Raw genomic sequence first — 19,290 nt, 5'->3', positions numbered from 1 at the left:
TTAGCGTAATAGTAGGGAGGCATGGTCCGAGCCTAAAAAGATGCGAGTGTTTGGTGTGCTTGTCTGATGTGATGGAGGTTGGATCGAATGTATGTTTCGAAGATGTGGGATGACCACCGACCGAGCATTTTAATTTGGTGTTCAGATAGACCTTTCTGGGTGACTGAAGTAGCGGCCCCTATGCGGAAGGAATGGGAAGAGAAATGTTTGGTAGGAATGCTGGATCTGTTGAGGATCATTTTTTGATTCTTTAGAAACCAATGTCTAGACGCGGGGAGGTTTTTGTCATCAACAAATAGCGGGTCAAGAGGAGAGGTGATTTGAGAGTTTCTCTGGAGTAGAAAAAAGGCCAGGGACTGGTATGACTGAATGGGGGTTGGCAGATTGAAAATGAAAACTAAATTTCCACATTTCAATTGATTGGTTTTACTCTGTTTGATGTTGAAATGGATTGTGTCATGATTTAAGAATCGAGGTCGGAGAAGGTGGGGTGGATGGCTGGGTTGAAGGTGGAGTTAATGGTGAGTTCTGAGACTCTGAGGAAGCCGAAGAAAGCCAAATTGAACATGGCGTCTAGGGTTCTTGTTTTGTTGGGGTAAAATAGACCGAAGTGAAGAGTAACAAGGCATTTGGTTAGGATGTCGATGGTTAGTGGTTGTCTGGTGTCCGGACGGGTGGGATTCATTTTGTGTAAACCCTTGATAAGGAGAGCTATCTGGGGTTTGTAATGGAAGGGCATTGTTGGCCGTGGTTGAGTTTAAAGAAGAAATGTACGCTGCTGAGATAGACTTTGATTGTTCTTGGCTGAATTGATTTGGTATTATGGAGGTGGGATATGACAGGGGATATGGAGAAGAGGGTAAAATCTGGAAAAACTAAGTTGTATGCTCTGTGGAAGTTTTTGAAGGAACTCAAAGCTGTCCAGTAAGTTTGCAGTGTTCTGGGAGAGATGGCTTTTAGTATTGAACCCATAGATATGGTGTGGAGTTGTCTAAGAGGGTGGACTACAGGAGCTAGATTTTGGTAAACTGCATTGAAGCAGCCGGCTTGTGGAGGCAGCCTCACGCAAGGGCCTGTTCTGGGTGGAAGGTTTAGATGAAGGACATTTATGCAGCCATAGGGGCTGTACCATTGATATATTGCATCTAATCAGTCAGCTTACGGAGGCAGTAAGTAAGGGCCCGATCCGGGTGGAAGGTTTAGATTAAAGGACATGTGTATAACAATAGGGAGTTGTACCATAGGTATACTGTCAGATCAACTCACTTGCGGCAGTAGCCTCATTCGATGGTCTACCCAGAGACAGGGAAATATGGTGCTTAAAATGAACAGGAGAAGATGGTGACCACAGCTGTAATGCTCGTTACAGCTGCTGTGAAACAAAGACAAAGGGCTTTAGCGGAAGCATGGTAAAATACTGCTGCGGCAGCACAGTAAAGTGAGCCTCCTGCAGGAGCAGAGTCAAGGCAGTGGAGTAGAGGAGATGGAATAGTAAAAAAAAAACTACTGTGGCGGTACCAAGTAGGGCGCTGCTGCGGCAGAATCAAGTGAGGCACACATGGCTTTATTACATTTACACATGCCTGTAAGGAAAGCACAAGGTTATTTTGGAGGTTATATCAGGCTCTATTTATTATGTGTTGGGCTCATTTTAACCGTGAGCTTTTACTGCACCACCACTGCACTCGAACGGGAGAGCTCATACAGCATTTCGGACGGGAGAGCCCACGGAGTGAATGACGTGAAATCTCACCTTGCATTCGAATGGGAGAGCCCACCCTGCGATTAGAGCGAGAGAGCCTGCACTGTGATCGAATGGGAGGGCCCATACTGCGATTCGAATGGGAGAGCCTGCGACCAATGCGCTGAGGCTCACACTGCATTCGAACGGGAGAGCCCACACTGCAATTCGACGGGAAAGCTCACATTGCGATTTAAACAGGAGAACCTGTGGACAAATTGCATAGGCTCACACTGTCCGAACACGAGAGCCCACACGTCATTCGAATGGCGGGTGGTGCAGATTAAAGAACCTTGCCAAATTGCGGTTTGCGATGGGTATATATTTATGTGCTATGCTCCTAGACTTTTATAAGAGGAAACAGGAAACATGGTTGTAGTGTTATGGGAGATCTAGGCACGGCCTGATAGTTTCCGCCATTGCGGCACCTGTACAGCACCTTTGCACTGCTTTGTGGTGTTATGGGAGTTGTTGCATCACCTGAAAGATGCCGCAGTTGTGGCACGTTGACAGCACATTTGTGCTGCTTAGGGATGTTTTTGAGCCAATGGCAGGAACACCACAGTTGTGCTTTCTTAACTAAAATGTTTGCCATCTTTGGCTCCTCGGTAGGTAATGGTGAATTCTTGGAAAGACACCTAGATAGAGAAAGCGGGAGGTAAATCTCCATACAATCCAGTGACAGGAATTTAAATGGGCTCTCGCAGAGAGCTGCTGGAAGTAACATTGGTGAAACCCCTGCGGAAAGCATAATTTCAGGCATTGCTGTAGACAAAATAGTCATATTTAGGTGAAACTTATACTAGGAAGACATTTCACAACCCTGTGAATAAGAAATAATCTGTGAAAAGTTAGATCCATGGCCACTGGAGAGTGGGCTGCACTTGCGCCGGTAGAGGGAAAACTTCTGCTAATGCTTATTTGAGGGGAAAGCATGCGGTCGAAGTTTCTGGGAAATAAGTCTAGAGAGAAGAGAAAATGAATATTAGTGACATTTAGAAACAGTAATGTGATCAAAAGCATACAATTATCTAAGAGTAAAGAGGGCTGCAAAGAGGGCTTACTGGAAAATACAGCTTTAAAAACAATGTGAAAAACAGCATGAAATTATCTGAGAAATAAAAGAGCTTTAGCTCTGCACTGCAAATGGAGAAAATGGACTTGCATCATTATTCACTTGTGGCCATTCGCTCCTTAGGAGTATTGCATGACTGCCACCTGCTATACAATATATGTCTAGCATGATTGATGTATCTGCATTGAAATAGTTTTGTGAGGAGATTCTCCATACTACCTCTGTACTACCCCCAGAAAATCAGAGAGAGAGAGCGAGTGAGAGAGACCGCTGAAGCGCTGCTAAGAGGAAACACCTGTGCACTAGAACAGGATTTAAACAATCTAGTGTGTGGGAATGAAATGTAGACTCTTTAGATGAAAGGAACTGTGCACAGCCATATGAAGCGGTAGCACTGGTATATGGCGATGCAGTGGCAGCCTCAATGCAATAGGATCTGCTTCGGCGAGTAATGATTAAAAAGGCAGGGTAGAAAACCACAGTTAAAGTGGCAGCAAATCAGACATCCTTACCCTAAACCACAACCTAAACCTAACTGATAGTGTCCTTAAAGCAAATGAGAGGTAAACAAAACAGACGTCCGTACCCTAAACCAACACCTAAACCAACACCTAAACATAACTGATAGTATCTTAAAAGCAAATAAGAGGTAAACATAACAGACATGCTTACCACATACCAGCACCTAAACCCAATCGATAGTGTCCTAAAAGCAAATGAGAAGTAAACAAAACAGACATCCTTACCCTTAACCAACACCTAAACCTAACCGATAATGTCATAAAAGCAAATGAGAGGTGAACAAAACAGACATCCTTACACTTAACCAACACCTAAACCTAACCAATAGTGACCTACAAGCAAATGAGAGGTAAACAAAACAGACATCCTTACCCCTAACCAACACCTAAACCTAACCAGTATTGTCCTAAAAGCAAATGAGAGATAAACATTACATACATCCTTACCCTAAGGGTGTGTTCACACTTGTAGTTCGGTTCTCTTGGTCCTCTTGGTCCGGACCAAAAAAGAAAATGATACATTTAGTCCTGGTTCGCTTAGCGTTCACACTGCCATTTTTAATACATAAACTAAAGATATGAAACAAAAGACATCAGGAAAAAGTCACAACCTGATTGGACAGTTTTTATGATGTATATTTTGCGACGGCACTTGCCAAACATCCAAAACAATGCTGGCTGCTGGGTGAAATGTGCTCGTTAGATTTATATATGTATATATAGTGGTATTTTTACCAGCTGAGAACAAACTAAGAGCTAATAAAATCTGTAAAGGTGTCAAAACAGCACCAGGAATTCCTCCGTTGCACACACAAACGAAGATATGCTGCAAGGATGGCTGACGGCGGTTCCAACACCTGTACTGAACTGTAATGGGCAACATAGCTCCTATGATGAGAAGATCCAAGTATGCTTGAGGTCAGTATTAGGCAAATTACTTCCTGTTTTTGGTCCGTTTAGACGTCTTTGGTCCATGTTGTGTTAACATATCAATCGAACCGCACCAGAGTTCGTTTGGAAGCGGACCGAGACCCACTATTCAGGCGGTCTCGGTCCGCTTGTTTGGTGCGCACCAAGGTTCGGAATGCAGCGTTCACACTTGTTCAAATGAACCACACTAACAGAACAATCGCACCAGAGTTTGTTTTAATCGAACCAAACCTGCCAAGTGTGAACACACCCTAAAACACCACCTAAATCTAACCGATAGTGTCTTAAATGATAGGTGAACAAAACAGACATCCTTACACTTAACCAACACCTAAACTAAACCAATAGTGTCTTTAAAGCAAATGAAAGGTAAATAAAACAGACATCCTTATCCTTAACCAACAACTAAATCTTACAGATATTGTCCTAAAAGCAAATGCAACATGAAAAACTCATTTTCTGAAACAACCACATCATTTCATGTTGCTCCTATGACACTTTTGTCTGGCTGGAGCCTCGGTCATCCTCAGAGACTCAGTCTTCATGCTCTAACAGGTGAGCTTACTCACAAGCAAATTACGTTGGAATAAGTGTATTAATATAGGTGGGTCTGTTATACAAGCATTAAATTGTATAGTTTTTTTAATGAGCCGTAAGAATAAAAGTGTTTATAAGGTAATAATCAGCCCTTGCACTCGTGATGCATGTGAAGGTGAATAAAACTTACTGTTGATGTAGCACCTCTAGTGTTTATTTCACCAGGAAACTGTGGCATAATATAGAATGTAGCATGTAGAACTCAGTTGGCAAAAATTTAGTTACAGAAATGTTCATTTAAGAGACTATGTTGGCCAAACTCATCTAAAGTCCTCCCTCTAAAAAAATCAGGAAACACACTGTATACTCTATAGGCCTACGAATGTGTGTGTATATTACAAAAAGTATAGAAAATGGGCACAAGTTCACTAATAAAGTGTGGGTCAATCTTATTAATTAATTTATTTATTTTTATCATCAAAGCAGTGCTTTTGGTCCAGTGTACATTTAGGTGCATTCAGTTTCAGCAACAGACAGATTCCTAGGTGATGCAAATGAGTCCATTTGCACCTGCCTCTGATTGAAGAAAGGGTTTTGCAATTGCGATGTGGCAATGCATATTTATCACATAGTATGACTTTGCATGTGTGTTTAATAATTATTAATAATAATATAATAGTTACTGCAATAATAATAATAAAAATCGACCAAAATCACCAAAAATCACCAAGTTTATCTCAGCAACCATGAGAAAGTCGCACAGTTTGGTGACAAATTCCCCAATTGGCAATACTGCTCTTTCCTATGCCTATGGTATAGCCCCAAGCTGAGGCTGAGCTGACTGCCCCCAGCTGACTGCGGAACGCAAATACATCAAGGCTTATTATGGAATTAACATATGTGTCAGGAGGCATGTTTACATAATTGCATACGTAATTACGTCATTTTTAACGTGACATTATTCTATAACGCACTAAGTTAAAATTTTAAATCAACAGCCCTGATAATTACATCATATGTTTTTTACTAAAACATTTTAAAAGGTAAAATGCCCTGCAGCAACTTCTGTAACCACCTAGGAGTAATGACACGAACTAATTGCTTAAAAGCAAGGATGGATCAGTCCTGTAATCCAATTCATTGCAGTGGAGAATTCAAAAGACATGATTTACAAAAATGAATTTGGCATTTTTGCCAATGATGTTTTAAAAATAGACCTAAAATATCTACTTAGCTCTCATTTGTGTCAGTTTCAATATATACCAACAGTCCTGTCCATGGATAATGGAATATTTGTTTTCAAATGTTTTAGTGAATTTTAAGTAAATATAGATTATATATATATATATATATATATATATATATATACAGTATATATTTTTAAGATCATGAGAAACATTTCTATGTTACCCCAAATTTAGTAGTGTATATATATATATATATATATATATATATATATATATATATATATATATATATATATATATATATATATATTCGTATATACACTACCGGTCAATAGTTTTGAAACGCTTGACTGAAATGTTCCTCATGATCTTAAAAATCTTTTGATCTGAAGGCGTATGCTTAAATGTTTGAAATTAATTTTGTAGACAAAAATATAATTATGCCACCATATTAATTTATTTCATTATAAAACTAACATTTAATAAAAAAAATAAACTTTTTTGAAATTCATGACTTGGACCAAATAATAAAGAAAAGCAGCCAATAAGTGCCCAACATAGATGGGAACTCCTTCAATACTGTTTAAAAAGCATCCCAGGGTGATACATCAAGAAGTTGGTTGAGAAAATGTCAAGAGTACATGTCTGCAAATTCTAGGCAAAGGGTGACTACTTTGAAGATGCTAAAATATAACACAGTTTTGATTTATTTTGGATTTTGTTTAGTCACAACATAATTCCCATAGTTCCATTTATGTTATTCCATAGTTTTGATGGCATTACTATTATTCTAAAATGTGAAAAAAAATATTATAATAAAGAATGAGTGTTTCAAAACTTTTGACCTGTAGTGTGTGTGTATATATATATATATATATATCACACAAGCAACTGTGTATTTGAGTGTGTGTGTGTGTGTGTGTGATTTAGGCTTATAAAAGTTAGGCATAACAAATTAGATTACCTTACAAATTAGATGTGCACATCTAAACTATGTGTGTGTGTGTTTGAGAGAGAGAAAGGGACAGCGATTGAGCGTGTGCGATTACCTGGGTCTGTCACGCCTCCCAAGCAGAGATGAACAGAATAGCTATAGCTGTTTAACTCTATTCCTCATCTTTAGTGTTAGTCAGCTTGCTGAAGATAATTTTGCCTGTGTAAAAAATAGCCTTCTGAGCGGGGTCTTCCCTGAGTATTTCGCGGTAGCCGGTTAGTTTCTCTCCTGCGCCATGTTGAATGTTTACATCTAAATTCTGCTCCAAATGCAGAAACTCTGGTAGGTAAGCACTTTGAGCATGTGTGATTACTTTGTCTGTTGTGTCTCTCAGCTGTGATAAGCTTTAATGCTGAAGCTGTATTTCCCAGTTGTAGTCTAGTAGTAATCCGAGCGATCATGGAGTGAGAGGCAATTGCCGATGACTTCAAGGAAACTGCTCGGTGACTGGAAGCTGACTTAAATGAATGTCACAGTTGAACTCACTCATAACACAAAAATGGTCTTTTGTCACCACCTGCTTGCTAAAATCTTTAATGTCACAGAGAAAAATCAAAAGACACATATCTAAATCTTTTACACATCTGTGCTGCTCTTACACTTTAGTTTAGAGTGACTCTCACTGTTTTTCTTGTAACAAACTTGATAACTCACTAATAGACATTAGCCCCATTCACACATGCAACCAGATAAATTACAGGAAAAACGTTGAGTTGCTACTACTATCCGTCTTTTTTCTGTTTTGCTACCATTTACACATTAGCACCAAATGCCCTTTAACTATGTGAGGTTGTTTGCTGGAAATGACCTTAACACGGCTGCGCCGTAGGCTTTTAGTTTAAAAACATTGCAGGGTGTGATTTTGTAGCTGAACGTATGCAGTCGGAAATGTTGGTGTTTTTTCAGTCTTTTGGTGAATGTTTTCATTTATTCACTTGCTTGAGACTCAACGACACCATATGCAAAGACTTCAATTGAGACTTGTTGAACTACAGAGAACAAAATGCTGTTGCTAGCATCCGAGGGCAGAGGTCTGCACGAATAATGTGGGTTCATCAGAGAATACATGGCAAAATCGCTAACTGTTCCTTTCAGCTGCTGGGAAATTTATTCATCTGCTCGGATGAAGAGAAGTGCTGCTGACCAGTTTGTTGACATTTTTCTTACTTCTGACTCTGAGTCACCGGTGTTCACGGTGCAGAATAATTGCATCATCTTCGTCAGAATGTTCTTACATCAGCAATCCCTGATCTCGTACGAACTCAAACCAGTAATCTTCTAGCTCTGTTCACATATACCATCAGTAAGGAAATTTATAGGTAACTTCACATTAAGTAAAATTCCCACAGTAACATTTACCAGTATTTTCAAAAGGGTCGTGTTCACACATGACCTCTAAACTGGAAATTGTAGGTAATTTTATGTAAAAGGCTGTATGTGTGAACGTGACTAATAGAAGGAAAAGATAAAAAAATAGAAAACACAATCACTGCTTTTCAGTAGCTTGTTACAGGAAAGACCAAAGAGCAATTACTCCAAATCTATGAGCCATTTTCTCACTAAATTATGGGGCACTGATGAATGAGGCTCATATGCATTTCAACACCAAGCACCACATAAAACGCATGTGTGATTGCGGCCGAGATGCATCTTTGACTCAGAAAGCTCAAACATCATGTCTGCTTTTATTAGTGTCCATAGAAGTTTCTGTTTACTGCTGTTTGTGTTGACAGCGCATGTATTGAGAGAAGACAATTCTTGAGTCCCGCTGACTCGTTTATACCAATAAAGTGCTACAGAAACCAGCCTTTATAAGCAAGGCAAGACAAGATAATGAAGGGCTTATAGACAACACTGGTGCACCTTTGATGTTCAGAAACACTGCTGTGCTGAGAACAGTTTGGTATTGAGAAAAGGATGCAGCTGTTGAAGAAAGTGTATGAAGAATTATGACTGTGCTCATTAAAGTTTGAAAAACTTTAAACTTCATTATGTTGAGCCAACTCGACTTTCGTGACAATCTAGCACCTAGATGGTGCTAATTGCATGTTTGGCAGAGTTTGACACTTCACCATTCGCCCCCTCAGGACATAGTTGTCTCAGTTGGCTCACTTCCTCATCACAGACATTTCAATCCATCTGCTACTTTGAATTGCAAATTGAGTAAAAGAGTTGATTTGGTTATGAATAGTGGCGTACCACAATTTTTTTCCATGGGAATAGACAGTTATTTATTTTGGCCAGTTTAGACCTCTCTTAATTACTTTTATCTAAATTTTAACTTTTCTGTGCTGAAATATTTTCTGTTCATCTATCTATCATTTAGAAAGTAGATTTTTCCTTTTTGTAGACTAATTTATATTAAAAAAAATTGCATGATATGTTCTTGGAAAACGTCTCTATGCGAATGACTGTATGGTGTTTTCATGTTGACTGAGCTCCAGGTAATTCAGGTAATTTCCTTCACATAACAGAAAAGCAGTTGGACTGGAAAAGGCTACTCCTGATTCCAGTGAAAATACCTTTAGGCTGCATCTGTGCGGCAAAAATGTCTGTGTAAACAAACTGTATATTTGCCACTTTGATGCAGCTTCTTTGCAGAGTAAAATATCTTTAGATTAGTATATTTACCATTATTGAACAGGGGCAACCTAACCAAAACATATTTCTTTGTTAATATCCCACAACCCCGACCCTTCTAGGTCTCCAAGAGGACTATTCCAACTGTAAGAATGGATGACAGTGGTAGCGATTCGATTGGCAGTCCCATGCCCTCTTGTTGCCTGGACAACGCTACTTTGGAGAATTCCAGCATGGGTCAAATCTACGAAGTTATGCTTCAGTCAACAAATACGACTAAGCGCAACCCACAGTTTGTCGGTGTGGAGCTTCTTCAGTCTTTTAAACCTCTTATCATCCCTTGCTATGCTCTTGTAGTGCTGGTTGGAGTTTTTGGTAACTACCTGCTACTTTACGTCATTTGCCATACCAAAAAGATGCACAACGTGACCAACTTTTTCATCGGTAACCTGGCATTTTCCGACATGCTGATGTGTGCCACCTGCGTGCCCTTTACCCTGGCATATGCGTTCAATCCTCGAGGATGGGTGTTTGGGAGATTCATGTGCTACCTGGTGTTCCTCATTCAACCCGTGACAGTGTATGTGTCAGTGTTCACACTGACAGCGATTGGGGTTGACAGGTGAGTAACGCATTTGTGTGTATTTTGGATTGTGTTTATTTGAGAAATTCATAATTGTATCAAGATATTTTACTAGTATTGCATGTTTGATGCATGTCTATGTATTAACTACAAGAAGAAGGGCTGTACTGTACCTGAATCTAGGGTCTTAAATTAATATGCATTTAGGCCAAATGGAAGTAAAGATTGTGGTCGGGAACGTTATTAGGAACTGCAAGATAATACATCAGGGGTCGGCAACCTTTTTGAAATGAAGTGCCATTTTTAATTTTCCTTGTTATTCATCATGCCATATAAAGCAAATTTTTAGGTAAAATTTTGTCAGTGTGTGTATGTGTTTCAAAAGTTTAAGTGCACTCTTAAAAATGCTTATATTTGACTTTTTTCTAATTTAAAGGGGTGCTCTTTTTTAATTTAATCATATTCCCTGAGGTTCACTGATAATGTTAGTAAAGTTTTTTTGCACCAAAACAGTCATAATTTGTAAAATATGATAATTTTCTACCATGTCTCTGGCCCTCTGTCTGAAACGCTCGGTTTTAGCCTAAGCGCCTCCTTAAAACTTCTACATGAGCCAAAAAAATATACAATCCACGCTGATATGAGCCAAAAAAATTGCACATACATAGTCCAGACATACACACATACAGTATCACATCACTGAAAACACATCAAAACAGTCAAAGATGTCCATCTATTGCATGTTTACATACACCAACAATTATAGTGCAGATGAGAGAAAGAACGAGTTTGTGCTCAAAACAGCAAGACCCAGAGCAGCTGATGAAACCAAATGGTCTCTCCTTTTCAGAGTTGTAACTTGACACTGTGTCTTTTAAAAGCAGCACCAGACACATGACAGTGGTCAAAGACATCTTTCTAGTGCATGTTTGTATACAAAAATAATTCAAATAGTCCATATGGGTCCCCTCTGGTGTTCAGGAATAGTTAGGCCATACTAGGCCTGTTTGTCCTGCTCTTTCTCTCATTGTTGATGTTTTTTCACTGTAGAGATGTTCATGAATGAATGGGCCCCCAAATAACGTTGGGTAGTCGCAGAAGTAGAGAACAGCTTGGTTTCAATAATTTATTTTATTGCATTGGGGAATAAGTTTTGAGTTCTGAAATTTACACTATGTTTTTATAGTAGAATGGCCTCTTATATATCAAGATTGTTTGAAATATTAAATATTTCTTATACAATTATCAAAATCCAGAAACTTTGTTCATTTCCAGGTTTATCATGAATCAGACTTTTGAACCACACTGTGTGTGTTTGTTCTTTTCCCTTAATAAACTAGTTTTAGTTTGAGAGTCACTGTCATCGGGCCTGGCTCCAGCAAGATATAAGGTGTGCCACAGGACCCTCTGGTGGGCCAGATAGTTGGAGGGGTAGGTGGAAGTGTGGTTGCCAAGGTGCGCCAAGCTTATGATTGGGTTGGCCAGGTTCACCCAGGCCCCCCTATGGAGCCGGGCCTGACCGTCATTGTGGTTTTTGTACAGTAGTGTGTTTGTTGGGTTGGAAATCTCAAAACATTGATTGTGTATCTTCTTTCCTACATCGTGTTGTTTTGAAAGCAAAATGCAGTAAATATAACAAGAATATGAAGGATGTCATCCGCTCAACCAAGCAGCATGATTGACACAAAGCAGATGTATTTATAAGTGCTTCCTGAATTGATATGTGTCTTCGTATTAGTGGCTTGTGATGTGCGAATAGTTTGCATGTGCTGTGCTCGTCCACTAACTAGTGCAGTTTTGTCACACTTTAATAGTGTTTAAAGTGTTAGCTTCTCATTCAGTCTATGACCACATAAAACAAGCTGCATGATAATAAGGAAGGATTATATCAAGAGGTAGAATGGCATGCAGTTGCAAGAGACTTCATATAAATAAAATACTAGTTCCTCCTCTCTCTGACAGTGATTACCTCTCTATGTGCCAATGATAACACGCATGCCATAGGTTTGCCGACCCCTGTAATACATGGTCTAAGTCGAACTTTATAAATGATAGCTTGACCCTCGCTGATATAAGCGACACAGGTGATTCAAATTAAATACATACAAAACAATTACTAAAGAAAAAAACCTGCCACAATTTGTGCATCTTATAATGACTTTACCTTGAAAATATAACACCAGAAGTTTATCTAGGATGCTGTTTTTTTCTGCAGAATCTCATATCAAATAATCCTTCCATTCCTTGAATATAGTAACATGAAATAGATTCATAATACATATTATCATATTACTACTTCAGCTCTATTAAATTTGTAATAGGCAACATAGGGGAGTGAGGGAATATCATAAATTTTTGTTACAACTTATAAATGTTTATTTTTTGCATTTATTGTTTTTAAATGTGTTAAGGCCTATGGTTTATAATTACAAAAAATGCTATAGTTTGTTTTATTGAAATCAAGTTAATCTAACCATGGTAGTAAAAATCCATATTCCATGTGCTTACTATGTTAACACAGTAAAAAAAAAAAAAAAAAAAAGAAAAAAAGAAAACTATGGTAAATTTCCATAAGGTCATTTCACTTATTTTTTAATATAAAATTAATAATATATCTTTCATTATTATTTCCTGTCTTTGTATTTTCATTTTATAGGGCCCAGATATAGCTCTCATTTGTTTGAATTCAAGAAACTCAAGGTTTGGTCTCACATTAATAGTGCGAAAGCCTGCTGAATTTATTAACAAAACTGTAAAATTATTAAACTAAGTTACAAAGTCTCAGTTTTCAGATTATGTCACATAATTTGGTATGGGGGTGGAAGGGGGCGGCATGAGGTCAGGTAATGAAGTAGGGGGGGCGTTCATCCAAGAAATGCTGAGAACCACTGTTGTAGGAGATGACAGAACAGGGAGCTTAATCAGTCCGATTGAGCATCTGCAGGATGTGCTGGCCAACCAGTCCAATCCACGGCAGCTCCTTCTCACAGCTTAAAGGACTTGAAGGATCTTCTGCTAATGTCTTGGTGGCAGATACCACAGGACACTTTCAGGGGTCTTGTAGAGTCCATGCATCAGCAGGTCAGCGCTGTTTTGGCGGCACGTGGAGGACTAACAGCATATTAGGCAGGTGGTCATAATGTTTTGGCTCATCAGTGTATATAATAAAATTGCAGCATTGCTGTTTAAAATTACACTGGGGCAGGGCCATGTAGCGAACTGCTTATATGTGTGAAGCTTCCGTCAAAATCATCCACCAGAATAAAGGCTCACGTCAAAATAAAACATAAATATATCAGTATACTGTATTATTCACTGTAATAACAACAACAGTGATAATAACAATAATAATAATAATAATAAATTAATAATAATAATGTTTATGCAGTACAATACAAGCAAAAGTGCTGTTTTACTGAATTAAAATTTTCATCAATGTTTTCATTTATATTTTGATGCTCTTTTGAACACTTTATTTGACAAAAAAAGAGCATTGTTGTGTTTTAGATTATGTTGTGAGGATCTTAACAGAATCACTTCATCTGGTAAAAAAAAAAAAAAAATGCAATGCTTTGTTGAAAAGTAATTGCTCTGTTTTCATTTGTTTAAAGTTTTATGAATTAATTTGATTAGACATAATTTTGATTATGAAATTGAATTAAACTTTAAAAGATGAAATTCATAAAAAATAAATAAAATGGAAAACAAAGGATTTGGGAAAAACAAAACAGATTTCAGTTGGTCCGACTTAAAAAACACTTGAAGCAATGCTCACTTAATTGAGAAACACTTGAGGGAAAGAAGCATTTATTATTTACCTTGATATTTAATTTTTTATATAGGCTTAAGGAGTTTGTTTAGTAGCATATCACCCTGTGGTATTGAAATTGGTATTGAGAATTGTGAAATTTTACTGATATTGGTACCAACTTCTGAAATGTTGGTATCGTGATAATCCAATCCTATTTGTCACTAAGGAAATAATCCCATTGTCATAAGAACAAAAATATGTTTTATTAAAAATAAAACAAAATACATTGTCTTGGCTGGTGAGAAAAATGTATTGCCGGTAACTTTTCTCAGTGTACTCACAATTGGCAGGTATCGCAAAAAGTATACATATATTTATTTTTGACATAGAGTTACAGTGCAACATTTTGCTGATAAGTAGCGGAAAGTTTTACATTATAATTCCAATGTAGTTTCAACATTTTGCACTTATAAATGTAAAATTATTATTATGGACAATTTTATAAATAAAATAGAACCAATTTTGCCGAACTCTAGTGAAAAGACAAATACTTTTCTGACTGGTTGATCCTTTAACCATCAAATTCCCTGTGTAGGTGTTTGTGCAGAGTCTGTGATCGATAAAGTTACAGCTTGTGAGACCTAGAAAATAAGCTTTGTAAAATAATAGGTGCATTAAGAAAACCTTTTACCTGAAATCAGACGTTGAAGACATTAAGCGCACTAGGCTGTCATCTTAGTAAATGGTCTGTTGGTTTGTTTTTGCTTTTACCCGTGGTGAAACATGCATGAATACTGTCTGTGAAACCTTATGATATTATCATTGGGTTTTTATTTCCAGACCCATTCAACTAGTCTGGATAGGAGGTGAGGAAACGTGTGTCTATTAAAAAGCCAGAACACTGCAGCATGCACATACTGCACACAATACAAATTATGTCTTTTCAAGCAAAGCATCACAATACTTCCAATGGTTCAAACTCATTTTAGAACAAAGAAAAAAAACTGCAATTAGAGGTATGTCTGCATGTTTGGCATGTCAAACCAAATTTTTTGTGACTAAATTAATCAACCGTTGTCCTGAATGCCAAAGTGTTCCACAAATCATTACGGAAGCCTGGTTTCGTTTTCCGGCCTCCAGAGATCCCTATCTGTCACTCAATCGATGTTGTGTCGATGTAGTGACACTAGGGGACACTCTTGGGAGCCCGAGACACCTCTGGTCTTTGATAAAAGGCCAATGAAAATTAGCGAGTGGTATTTGCATGCCACTCCCCTGGACATACGGGTATAAAAGGAGCTGGTATGCAACCACTCATTCAGATTTTCTCTTCGGAGCCAAACGGTCATGCTCACTGAGCTGAATTACTACTGTTCATTCAACTCTGCTGGATCTGACGGCGCATTTCAGCGGCTTCTCCCTCCTCTGCACTGGTGCACTGCAGAGAACGCCCCTGGGCGCTTTGGCAGAAGAAAGAGAGTATATTTACTGAAAGAGTTTATTTCTCTAAAAGAGCGACACACACGGAACATCTTTTTAAAGACGCATCTTTTTAAAGATGCCTTTCCGATTGTGTGTTATTCCTGGTTGCGGTCGTTATCTCTCAACTTTGGATGGTCATGATCGCTGTCTTTCGTGACTGGGCATGACCCACACGGAGGCAGTGTTCGTGGATGGTTCATGTTCTCACTGCGAGGCCTGTATGCCTTTAAGTGCCGTCTGTTTGCTAAGTGGTGTTCTTCCCGATGGGAAGACCCCCAGTGATGCGCAATCGGGTCAGTGCTTTCCTTCCTGCAGGAGAGGTTGGAAGGGAGGCTGTCCCCTTCCACCTTGAAGGTGTACGTTGCCGCCATAGCAGCACACCATGATGCAGTCGACGGTAAGTCCTTAGGGAAGCACAACCTGATCATCAGGTTCCTGAGAGGCGCCAGGAGGCTGAATCCCTTCAGACCGCACCTCGTTCCCTCATGGGACCTCTCTGTAGTTCTTCAGGGTCTACAGAGAGCGCCGTTTGAGCCTTTGCAGTCAGCTGAGCTTAAGGCACTCTCCTTGAAGTCTGCCCTCCTGAGTGCGCTCACTTCCATCAAGAGGGTAGGAGACCTGCAAGCGTTCTCTGTCAGCGAAACATGCCTGGAGTTTGGTCCGAGCTACTCTCACGTGATCCTGAGACCCCGACCGGGCTATGTGCCCAAGGTTACCATGACCCCTTTTAGGGATCAGGTGGTGAGCCTGCAAGCGCTGCCTCAGGAGGAGGCAGACCCAGCCCTATCGTTGCTGTGTCCGGTGTGCGCTTTACGCATCTATTTGGATCGCACACAGAGCTTTAGGATCTCTGAGCAGCTCTTTGTCTGCTTTGGTGCACAGTGGAAAGGAAGCGCTGTCTCCAAGCAGAGGATCGCCCACTGGCTCAGTGATGCCATAGCTATGGCATATCATGCCCAGGACATGCCACCCCCGGTAGGGCTACGAGCCCATTCTATCAGGGGTGTAGCGGCCTCCTGGGCCCTGGCCAGGGGTGCCTCTCTAACAGACATTTGCAAAGCAGCGAGCTGGGCAACACCCAACATCTTTGCAAGGTTCTACAACCTCCGGGTGGAACCGGTTTCATCCCAGGTAGTGGCACGCAATACAAGCAGATAAGCCTGGGATAGCCGGCCAGGTGTATTGCTTGCACATAGCGCCTTCCACCTCTTTTGAGCTGAAGACGTGCGCCATTAATTCCCAGTAGTGTTCACAAACTCTCTTCCCTGGTTGACTTCCTCCGAGCCCTGTGGCAGTCGAGTTTTCGGAGAGACTCGCTGCCGGCCCAGTACACGTGCTAACTAAGAGCCCTGTTCTGGGGTAGGTGCTCCGCATGTGGCGGTTCCCTGTAAGGCACACCCCATGCGATGTATATCTTCCGCCAATTCATTTCCCTGTTGGCAAACTGTGTCATCCTTGGGCAGAGCCCCTCTGCCCCAGTCTCCATGTTTGTAGTAACTCCTCCCCCGTTGGGTAGGATCTACCTTGAAGACTCTCCACATGCTCGTCAAGACCATGTGACATATTTTTCCACTTAAATATCCCCCCCTCTCTTTGGGCGAGGTGTGGTCTCCACGGTGTCCTCCCCTTGGGAGGGACACCCCCCGACTAGACCTGGCGGCCCAGTCAGATAATCCCCCTTCTTTTTTAGGGAGTGGAAAAAAAGAAGGGGAAAAGAGGCCACGACTGGGTTAGCCTGTCTCTATCTTTTGGGTAGTCAACTTGTCCCCAAAGGGCCGTTCGACACTCATAACTATGTTGGGGGAGGTTATGTGTCGACCTGGTGTGCTGGCTACGAGGCACACAGTGGTCTGCCATCACACACCGCCAGTTCACGTAACACAGTTCAGTCAGTTGTGGCGTTTCGTATAGGGACCCCTAGTGCCACTACATAAACACAACATCGAGTGAGTGACAGATAGGGAGAACATGATGGAGGGAACAAGATGTTGTGTCCCTCCTGCCACAACACTGAACTACCCGCTGAAATGGCCGGACCTTGTCTCGGCTCCTCAGCATAAAACCTGAATGAGTGGTTGCATACCAGCTCCTTTTATACCCGTATGTCCAGGGGAGTGGCATGCAAATACCACTCGCAAATTTTCATTGGCCTTTTATCAAAGACCAGAGGTGTCTCGGGCTCCCAAGAGTGACCCCTAGTGTCACTACATCGACACAACGTCTCGTTCCCTCCATCAGGTAACGGAGGTTACGCAAGTAACCAGGACGTTTTCACTTGCATTGGCATATGTTTTTAGCAGATAATGTGATGTTAAGCATATTACATTTGTACAAACAGCCAAATAAAAAAGCATGCGGCTCCATAATGCCGATACTTACAGAGTCGCTTTGACCGTCCTTTGATAGTGCCTCACTAGTTAAAGTTCAAGGAGTGGCCCAAGGTTAGTAACATTGATATAATTAACTACTTCGAGTTGTTATTACAGCCAAAAACAGCAATAGTTGAGCCTGAACTCATTTTCACTCCAAATAAAACTTATAATGTATGTTGTTCTGTTTATTGATCGTTTTGGTAGCTTTTACATTGCTTCTAATGGAGACTGGAAACAGAAAACAGTCAACATGGCGCCACTAATGTTTGGTCAGGAAAACTGTGGATAAATAGAACTTGTCAGTTTAACCTCCCACTTTCAACTCACACTTACAGGATATGTCGTCCATAATTGCAGTTCCTTAAATATTTAATAACTTCCATTATGGTCCATGTGTTGTCAGGTTCAGGTCATTATATACCCAAACTCTACATAATTTTTGGAAAAATGAAAACAGTGACAAAAGTTTCAAACGAAAGCATATAAGTGTGTATGTGGCCTAAAAACTGTCATTTCAAATTGCAGATACTACGCTACAGTTCATCCTCTGAAGAAGCGCATCTCAGTTCTGGCCTGCACGTATCTTCTCTCTGGCATCTGGATTCTCTCATGTGGTCTTGTAGCTCCTGCTGTGGCCCACACCTACCATGTAGAATTCAAAGATGAAGGTTTCACCATCTGCGAGGAGTTCTGGATGGGTCAGGAACGAGAGCGACTAGCCTATGCCTACAGCACCCTCTTCATAACATACGTTCTTCCTCTCTCTGCTCTCTGCATTTCCTATTTGTGCATTTCTGTCAAGCTTCGCAATTGCGTGGTGCCAGGTTATCGTACCCAAAGTCAAGCTGAAGCCCAACGGGCTCGGAAACGGAAGACATTTCGCCTGGTGTCATTGGTCGTTGCCGCATTTGGGATCTGCTGGTTGCCAATAAGCGTGTTCAATGTTCTTCGGGATATTGATATTGACCTGATTGACAAGCGTTATTTCTTGTTGATCCAGTTGTTATGTCACTTATGTGGAATGAGTTCTTCTTGCTGTAACCCTTTCTTGTATGCGTGGTTGCACGATCGTTTCAGGGCCGAGTTGAGAAAGATGTTTACTTGCCATCGACGCATTGGGATACCTGCTAACAACTGTGCCACAGCTAGTGTGGTCCTCTGACCGAAACAAGCCAGGATGTGAGTTCAAAGACATTTGTAACCACAGAGGCTAATAGATGGCTTCGTTTACAAGCTTCTGGAATGAAGTGTTCACATCAATCCTGGCCAACTTAGGACTCCAAATATCTGTAAGGTTTCTCCACATGCATATTGTTATTGGTGGACAAAAACAGATGGTCTTTCTTGGGCGTAAAAGCCATGTCTACTGGTAATGTACAGAAAGAGTGGCTGGATTAACCCTCAAGGTTCCCCATACGTTCTGTGATTTGGGTATGGGCGACCTACAGTTGTGTTTTTTGACTCAAAGAAACTGGCTTTAGATTTTTGTTTCGGGTATGCAGAGATGGTCCCAGAAGAAAATCTGCAACAGTAGCAT

The 19,290-nt window shown here is 40.4% G+C and overlaps 1 protein-coding gene across 1 annotated transcript in view; it reads left to right on the top strand.

The window, feature by feature from the left end:
• LOC127415475 (prolactin-releasing peptide receptor-like) overlaps positions 1-18,915 on the top strand; it is a 47,002-nt gene extending 28,087 nt beyond the window's left edge. Inside the window, exons 2-3 of the mRNA XM_051654249.1 lie at positions 9,688-10,187; positions 18,279-18,915. Coding sequence (XP_051510209.1) covers positions 9,718-10,187; positions 18,279-18,915 — 1,107 coding nt within the window. The 5' untranslated portion in view covers positions 9,688-9,717. The remainder of the gene's footprint in view (positions 1-9,687; positions 10,188-18,278) is intronic.
• The last annotated feature ends 375 nt before the right edge of the window (positions 18,916-19,290 follow it).

This window comes from Myxocyprinus asiaticus, chromosome 24, assembly GCF_019703515.2.
Source record: "Myxocyprinus asiaticus isolate MX2 ecotype Aquarium Trade chromosome 24, UBuf_Myxa_2, whole genome shotgun sequence".
In the NCBI taxonomy this organism is placed as follows: domain Eukaryota; kingdom Metazoa; phylum Chordata; class Actinopteri; order Cypriniformes; family Catostomidae; genus Myxocyprinus; species Myxocyprinus asiaticus.
This window is presented reverse-complemented; position numbering and strand designations above follow the sequence as displayed.